The 9062-nt window shown below is 47.2% G+C and overlaps 1 protein-coding gene across 1 annotated transcript in view; it reads left to right on the plus strand.

Moving 5' to 3' along the window:
- SPTAN1 (spectrin alpha, non-erythrocytic 1) overlaps window positions 1-9062 on the plus strand; it is an 88881-nt gene that overhangs the window by 36549 nt on the left and 43270 nt on the right. Inside the window, exons 19-23 of the mRNA XM_017848180.1 lie at window positions 1889-1981; window positions 3719-3853; window positions 5783-5931; window positions 7595-7654; window positions 8786-8984. Of these exons, the coding sequence (XP_017703669.1) occupies window positions 1889-1981; window positions 3719-3853; window positions 5783-5931; window positions 7595-7654; window positions 8786-8984 (636 nt within the window). The remainder of the gene's footprint in view (window positions 1-1888; window positions 1982-3718; window positions 3854-5782; window positions 5932-7594; window positions 7655-8785; window positions 8985-9062) is intronic.

Here is a 9062-nt window from a genome sequence, read left to right on the forward strand (position 1 = left end):
CTCTGTCGCCCAGGCTGGAGTGCAGTGGCCGGATCTCAGCTCACTGCAAGCTCCGCCTCCCGGGTTTACGCCATTCTCCTGCCTCAGCTTCCCGAGTAGCTGGGACTACAGGCGCCCGCCACCTCGCCCGGCTAGATTTTTGTATTTTTTAGTAGAGACGGGGTTTCACCGGGTTAGCCAGGATGGTCTCGATCTCCTGACCTCGTGATCCGCCCGTCTCAGCCTCCCAAAGTGCTGGGATTACAGGCTTGAGCCACCGCACCCGGCCGCGCTTGTTAATTTTAATGTTATTTATAGTAGAGAGAGGGTCTTGCTATGTTGTCCAATCTGGTTTCAAACTCCTGGCCTCAAACGATCCTCCTGCCAAGGCTTCCCAAAATGCTGGGATGATAGGAATGAGCCACCCCTCCTGGCCCTTTTTTACTTTTTTTTTTTTTGAGACGAAGTCTCGCTCTTGCCCAGGCTGGAGTGCAGTGGCTGGATCTCGGCTCACTGCAAGCTCCACCTCCCGGGTTTACGCCATTCTCCTGCCTCAGCCTCCCGAGTAGCTGGGACTACAGGCACCCGTCACCTCGCCCGGCTAGTTTTTTTGTATTTTTTAGTAGAGACGGGGTTTCACCGTGTTAGCCAGGATGGTCTCGATCTCCTAACCTCGTGATCCGCCCGTCTCGGCCTCCCAAAGTGCTGGGATTACAGCTTGAGCCACCACACCCGGCCTTTTTACTTTTTATTATGAAAATTTAATCATACCTAAAGGAGAGAGAAGATGATTGTCACTCACCTTCAACCATTAACATTTGCCATTCTTGTTTCATCTATGTGAAACCATGTGTGTGTTTACATACATACTAACGTACCAACATGCACACATATGCGTATACATAACTACAAACATACTAGCATACACATGTACATACCAATGTGCACATATACGCACATACCAACATGCACACATATATACATAGATGTACTTGGTTTTTTACTGGTTATCTGTTTTTTGACTAAAATTTTCAAATTTTATTCATAAAGGTCTAGGTATAGTTCCTGTACCTAGCTCTTTCCAGTCTTCACAAAAACTAGAATGAGTTGACTTTTCCTTTTTTTTTTTTTTTTTTTTTTAGGATAGAGTCTCACTCTGTCATCCAGGTTGGAGTGCAGTGGCACAATCTCAGATCACTGCAACCTCCGCCTCCTGGGTTCAAGCAATTCTTCTGCCTCAGCCTCCCGAGTAGCTGGGATTACAGGCACCCGCCACCACGCCCAGCTAATTTTTTTTGTATTTTTAGTAGAGATGGGATTTCACCACATGGGCCAGTTTGGTCTTGAGCTCTTGACCTCAAGTGATCTGCCTGCCTTAGCCTCCCAAAGTGCTGGGATTACAGGCATGAGGCACCGCGCTCGTTCTGTCTTTTAGGCTGGAGTACAGTGATGCAATCACGACTCCCTACAGCCTTGACCTCCTGTGCTCAGCAGTCTTCCTCCTCAGTCCCCTGAGTAGCTTGGACTACAGGCACGCACCATCACATCTGGCTCATTTTTGTATTTTCTGTAGAGATGAGGTTTCACTATGTTGCCCAGGCTGATCTTGAACTCCTGGGCTCAAGCTGTCTGCCTGCCTCAGCCTCCCAAAGTGCTGGGATTACAGGCATGAGCCACTGTGCCCAGACCAGGATGAGTAGGCTATAAACATAATATATATGATTGTCCCAAAATACGGGAAACTTGAAAAACTTTGAAAATGGTATTAGCACTGTAAGAAGGGCAGGAGGTGATCACGTCATTGTGTAACTAAGAAAGGCTGTTGAGGCAGGATGGCAGGTTGGTGAGGCAGTGGAGGATGGGAGGCTTCAGCCCCTGTGCAGTGCTCCACGTGTGGTTTTGGTTTCAGGCTCTACTGAAGAAACACGAAGCTTTGATGTCAGATCTCAGTGCCTATGGCAGCAGCATCCAGGCTTTGCGAGAACAAGCACAGTCCTGCCGGGTAAACCTGTAACAGTTTATGGGTTACTGGAGGGAGGCGTTGGGGGCTGGGAACGTGGAAGGATCCAGATACTGTCAACAGGTGTTCCTATCATAGGCATCATTTGACTCTGCTATTAACTCTTGTGACACAAAGGTTTACAGAGAGTTTAGAATGAAATTTTTTTTTTTTTTCCTGAGACAAAGTCTCACTCTGTCACCCAGGCTGGAGTGCAGCGGCTGACCTCGGCTCACTGCAACCTCTGCCTCCCAGGTTCTAGCGATTCTCCTGACTCAGCTTCTCGAGTAGCTGGGATTACAGGTGTTCACCACCATGCCCAGCTAAAGTTTTTTTTTTTTTTTTTGAGATGGAGTCTTTTTTGAGATGGAGTCTCGCTCTGTCGCCCGGGCTGGATGGAATACAGTGGCACGATCTCGGCTCACTGCAAGCTCCGCCTCCCAGGTTCATGCCATTCTCCTGCCTCAGCCTCCTGAGTAGCTGGGACTACAGGCGCCCGCCACCACACCTGGCTGATTTTTTGTATTTTTAGTAGAGACGGGGTTTCACCGTGTTAGCCAGGATGGTCTCGATCTCCTGACCTCGTGATCTGCCCACCTCGGCCTCCCCAAGTGCTGGGATTACAGGCATGAGCCACCGCGCCTGGCCGAGATGGAGTCTTGCTAGAGTGCAGTGTTATGATCTCGGCTCAGTGCAACCTGTGCCTCCCAGGTTGAAGCAATTATCCTGCCTCAGCCTCCTGAGTAGCTGGGATTACTGGTGCCTGCCACCACGCCTAGCTAATTTTTGTATTTTTAGTAGAAATGGGGTTTCACCATGTTGGCCAGGGTAGTCTCAAATTCCTGACCTCAAGATCCGCCCGCCTCGGCCTCTCAAAGTGCTGGGATTATAGGCATGAGCCACTGTGCCCAGCCCTAATTTAAAATGAGATTTTTTTTTTTTTTTTTTTGAGACAGAGTTTCACCCTTGTTGCCCAGATTGGAGTGCAGTGGCACAATCTTGGCTCACCGCAACCTCCACCTCCCAGGTTCAAGTGATTCTCCTGCCTCAGCCTCCCGAGTAGCCGGGGTTACAGGCATGCACCACCACGCCTGGCTAATTTTGTATTTTTAGTGGAGATGAGGTTTCTCCATGTTGGTCAGGCTGGTCTCAAACTCCCAACCTCAAGTGATTTGTCTTGGCCTCCCAAAGTGCTGGGATTACAGGTGGGTGTCACTGCGCCCAGCCAAAATGAGATTTTTTTTTTTTTTTTTTTTTTTTTTTTTGAGACGGAGTCCCGCTCTGTCACCCAGGCTGGAGTGCAGTGGCGTGATCTCGGCTCACTGCAAGCTCCGCCTCCCGGGTTTACGCTATTCTCCTGCCTCAGCCTCCCGAGTAGCTGGGACTACAGGCGCCCGCCATCTCGCCCGGCTAATTTTTTGTATTTTTTAGTAGAGACGGGGTTTCACCGTGTTAGCCAGGATGGTCTCGATCTCCTGACCTGGTGATCCGCCCGTCTCGGCCTCCCAAAGTGCTGGGATTACAGGCTTGAGCCACCGCGCCCGGCCGAGATTTTTTTTTTAAAGATACCAAAAATTTAAAGTTCTTGGATCAGATTTTATTGGTAGCTTCAGTGAAGAACTCTCGTGAGTGTGTATTTGGTACATTTGGTACAGCTGGTGACATTTGAATCTGCTGCATACTTAGATGACTCAGTGTGGACCTGTTTTTACAATGTTTGCCCTTCCTTTGGATTTTTAGCAACAAGTGGCCCCCATGGATGACGAGACTGGGAAGGAGTTGGTCTTGGCTCTCTATGACTATCAGGAGAAGAGTCCCCGAGAGGTCACCATGAAGAAGGGAGATATCCTTACCTTACTCAACAGCACCAACAAGGCAAGGCACAGAGAGTGGCTGCGTGTTTGTTCCACACTAGCACCTCCATGTATGCTCATTTGGGTTTCTGTGGGTTGTATGTCTCCCTGAAATGAAAAGACTTAGAATTCAAAGAGATAAGTTTCCTTACCAATCCACAACATGATATACATTTATGCAGTACTGTGTATGATCAAGACGTTAATCTGTCTTCTTGAATACCTGCAAGAAGCATAGATAATCACGCTCAGAAGGATAGCTTATTTTCACCATTGAGTATCTCTAGGTGGAATTCTTGACCTGTGGACCCAGAGTTTGCTGTATAACTTGGACCTGTTGGTTCTTACTGCAGACTACAGGCTACATCTCAGCCCAGCAGATCATTGAAGACAGCTGTGACCTCACCCCGCAGGCTTTTGTCTTCTCCAGGCTCAATAATGACAATAATAAATCCATCCTGGTCCATCAGCCTTTCTTCCCTAACAAACTCTGAATTGACAGTGGCCTTGAAGCGTCCACAGATTATCTGACTGATCCTGAAAGAGGCCTGCCTTCCATTTTAGTTAAGGCTGGAGAAATGTCGTTGGCCATTTTTAAGAGCCAATTTATTCCCACTCCCACACCTTATTTATCCTTGTCATGATACTTTGAGGAAACCTGTGATTCTTATCTTTCTGTTAATTCTAATTTAAACTTAAACCAACTTGTGGTCTAGCTTTGGTTTATACAAAGCAGCATTGCCCAGTAGAACTTTCCGTGATGGTGGAAATGTAAGGTGTCTGTGCTGCCTCTGTAGTAACTACTAGCTACGTGTGATAGTAGGCCCTTAAAATATGGCTAGTACAACTGAGTGTTTTATTTAATTGAATTATAACTCAATGAGGCTGGGCATACAGTGGCTCACGCCTGTAATCCCAGCACCTTGGGAGGCCTAGACGGGAGGATCGCTTGAGCCCAGGAGTTCGAGACCAACCTGGGGCACATAGCGAGACCTCATGTCTTTTTTTTTTTTTTTTTTTTTGTAAGATGGGGTCTTGGCTCTGTCGCCCAGGCTGGAGTGCAGTGGCGCGACTCAGCTCACTGCAAGCTCCAGTTTCCCGGTTCACACCATTCCTCCTGCCTCAGCCTCCCAATAGCTGGGACTAAGGCCCGCCCGCCACCCAGCCCAGAAAATTTTTTTGTATTTTTTAGTAGAAGACAGGGTTTCACCATGTTAACCAGGATGGTCTCGATCTCCTGACCTCTTGATATGCCCGCCTCAGCCTCCCAAAGTGCTGGGATTACAGGTGTGAGCAACCGTGCTTGGTCTGAGACCTCATCTCTATTTGTATTTAAAAAAAAAAAAAAAAAGCCAGGCGTGGTAGTTCACGCCTGTAATCTCAGCACTTTGGGAAGCTGAGGCGGGTGGATCACAGTGTCAGGAGATCGAGACCATCCTGGCCAACATGGTGAAACCCCGTCTCTACTAAAACACAAAAAATTAGCTGGGCGTGGTGGCGCATGCCTATAGTCCCAGCTACTTGGGAGGCTGAGGCAGGGGAATCGCTTGAACCCGGGAGGCAGAGGTTGTAATGAGCCAAGATGGTGCCACTGCACTACAGCCTGGTGATAGAGCAAGACTCCATTTCAAAAATAAAAAGTTCTAACTCAATGAAAGTTCATTGGGCACATGTGGCTGGTGGCTCCAGTGTTAGCACAGTTCTGGAGCATCTAAGCGGAGAGAAACCTGGCCTTAGTGGCAGGCAGCATTGCTCTTCTGCCTATGACCCTCTGCAGGTGTGGTAGGTGAGGAAGGGACTGAATTATCAGACCTTATGCAAAGTGACTTTACTACTGTTTTGGGCCTCTTAAAACAATTAATGCTGTCTTGTGTGTGCACACACATGACCTCCTTGGATTCTCCCTCTCAGAGAAGGAATTTGTTTTCAGTTCTCTGTCTTTTTTCTTTAGGATTGGTGGAAAGTGGAAGTGAACGATCGTCAGGGTTTTGTGCCAGCTGCTTACGTGAAGAAATTGGATCCCGCCCAGTCAGCCTCCCGGGAGAATCTCCTGGAGGAGCAAGGCAGCATAGCGCTGCGGCAGGAGCAGATTGACAATCAGTAAGGATGACACCGGGGCCACAAGGACCAGGCGTCCCATAGGTGTACTCTGTTCCACATGGGCCGAAGCTTAGGCGTGTCCTGAGGCTCTTAGAGCCCACCTGCATGCCTCCTGCTGTCTCCACCCCACTTTGAGCCCACAGACCTCCCTGTTTGGGTCTCAAACCCCTGACTAATGATTTATTTTGCTTTTTTTTTTTCCACCAGTGTTCATGAGTTTTTCCTAAACAGAATTTTCTTTTTTTTTTTTTTTTTTTTTTTGAGAAGGAGTCTCGCTCTGTCACCCAGGCTGGAGTGCAATGGCCAGATCTCGGCTCACTGCAAACTCCGCCTCCCGGGTTTACGCCATTCTCCTGCCTCAGTCTCCCGAGTAGCTGGGACTACAGGCGCCCGCCACCTCGCCCGGCTAGTTTTTTGTATTTTTTTAGTAGAGACGGGGTTTCACCGTGTTAGCCAGGATGGTCTCGATCTCCTGACCTCGTGATCCGCCCGCCTCGGCCTCCCAAAGTGCTGGGATTACAGGCTTGAGCCACCGCGCCCGGCCTAAACAGAATTTTTCTAATCATTGCCATTTGTCTTTTGGTTCGAGATGCTTTTCGAAATTGGATATTCAGATTCTACACCCCTAAAACTCCACTTTGAAAAGCTGCTTTCAGAGCTTCTCTGCCATAGCTTTGAGCTCTGAGAATGGAATTTTTTAATGAAATGGCTCTGTCCTCTTTCCTGTAGCTGAGTCCCCATATTGCCCTGTGTCCCTCCTTTAGGGTATTTCTGACTCCACTAATGGAATCAGCAGTTTTGGACACTTGAGAAGTATCCAGGAAATACATTCCCACTAGAGTTTGGGTAGAATAGTGGAATTTTTGGATTCCAGTGATCCTTAGTAAGATCAGAGTTATTTGTCCACTTATAGATTCTGTTATTACTGAGATAAGAATGGAAGGTTTTGGTTTGTATTTTTTTTTTTTTTTGGGACAGAGTCTCGCTCTGTCACCCAGGCTGGAGTGCAGCGGCATGATCTTGGCTTACTGTAACCTCACCTCCCGGATTCAAGCGATATCCTGCCTCAGCCTCCCAAGTAGCTGGGACTGCTGGCATGTGCTACCACACCCAGCTAATTTTTGTATTTTTATTAGAGACAGGGTTTCACTGTGTTGGCCAGGCTGTTCTCAAACTCCTGACCTCATGATCCGCCCACCTTGACCTCCCAAAGTGCTGGGATTATAGGCGTGAGCCACCTCACCCGGCCTTGGTTTGTTTTCTTACCAGTAGTCTGGGTCATAAATATAAGAGGAAAAAGTAGATCAAATATATGGCTAAATTGCTTGTTAGCTCTCAGTAAAATTTCTTTCTAAGGGTAGTCCAGTCTGTTCCCTGACGTTGCTCTGTGAAGTTGCCAGTGTTTTCAGTAGGAAAATCTGCCTTAAGCATGGTGGCAGACCTGTCAGGAAAATGAAGGTGAACTAACCCTGTAATTTTCTTACTATTTCTATACTGTCATTTCACTCATGGCTTAGAGTGCTCCTTAGAGCTGTTGAATGAGTCCGTATTTTCCCAACATTAAGCATCCACCATCATGGTACCAGTCGGAGCTGCCGCCTTTCATCCCTGTGGATTAATCCCACTAATTTGTGCATGCTTTTGCTGTGCCCCCTCTGTGCAGGACGCGCATAACTAAGGAGGCCGGCAGTGTATCTCTGCGTATGAAGCAGGTGGAAGAACTGTGAGTAGGCTGAGAGTCTTGCAGAGCACCAGTGTCCACTGCTACCCTGTCCATTCTCCCTCTGCCGCTTCTCTTGAAGGCCTTTGTTCATCCAGAAAGATGAGGTGGTGGGAGGAACTGCCTGTCTGTGCAGCAGCTTTGGCTCACAAGGAAAGAGGTCGCGGTGCAGCTGTGTCGGTTGATGACTGCTTATCTCATTGGTTGCTTCCGTGTACAGCTGTGTGTTCAGAGTGGTGTTGGTTCCCCCTCCTGTTGGTTTTTGTGGTGGACCAGCCACTATCAGCAGCAAACCTGAAGGCCTGTTCTGTAGTTTTCCTTAGTAGGAAGGAAATCATATGCTTCTCTTAAAGTGCTGTGATTCTTGGTAACTCATTGCTTTTTTATTTCGCTTTGGGACACTTAGATTTGATGGTGATTCTAGTTTTTTTAACTTTTAGTTTTTTATTGTTTGTTGTTTTCGTGTTCAAAGATAATATTTCAGCCTTTTGTATTTTAGTTCCCGAGGGTTAGAATATCCTTTGATTCTTAAGAAATCTTTCAAGTAACAGAATGGCACAGAGATACTCAGTACTGTGCCTGATTTTCCTTCCGAACTTGCCAAAACTTTCTGAGAACTGAATGTATCATTTTAGAAATGTCCTACTAATATGGAGATAAAACATCCTATATGAGGATATTTTAAAACTGAGTGTACCTTCCCCCACCTCACCCCAGCCTGGGGGCTATTCAGAGAATTATAAAAGACAAAAAAAAAAAAAACCCTCTGTATACATTCTGCCCAGCAAATTCATTTCATCTCTCCACTGTAGTTGCATGAACCCTGTGTTACTGTGCTAAGCGCTTGGTTTCAGTCATTGTGGTTGTGTTGTTATAAGTGCAGAATTGGCCTGGAGATAAGTGTGCCTGGCTGTTCTAGCCACCTAGTTGTGAACAGTGTGTGCATATCTCTTAGGCTGTGGCGTGGGTACTTGGGATCCTCATCTTCATCTGATAACTCTGTTACTAGGGCATCATCATTACAAACTCGTAGCCTGGAATCCATATCTTGGAGACACCTTGTGGTTTGCCTTTATGTCAGCATTTACAAACTGCCTTCCTTGTCCCTCTTGTCTCCCTCTTGAATTCCATCAGATATCATTCTCTTCTGGAACTGGGTGAGAAGCGTAAAGGCATGTTGGAGAAGAGTTGCAAGAAGTTTATGTTGTTCCGTGAAGCGAATGAACTACAGCAATGGATCAATGAGAAGGAAGCCGCTCTGACGAGTGAGGAGGTCGGCGCAGACTTGGAGCAGGTTGAGGTGCTCCAGAAGAAGTTTGATGACTTCCAGAAGGTATGGGCAGTCTTAGAGCTCAGCTGAAAATTTATTTAAAGATTTTAGTCTCTTGATTTTTTTTTTTTTTTTTTTTTT

The sequence above is a fragment of the Rhinopithecus bieti genome, unplaced genomic scaffold, assembly GCF_001698545.2.
Source record: "Rhinopithecus bieti isolate Rb0 unplaced genomic scaffold, ASM169854v2 scaffold_29388, whole genome shotgun sequence".
In the NCBI taxonomy this organism is placed as follows: Eukaryota; Metazoa; Chordata; class Mammalia; order Primates; family Cercopithecidae; genus Rhinopithecus; species Rhinopithecus bieti.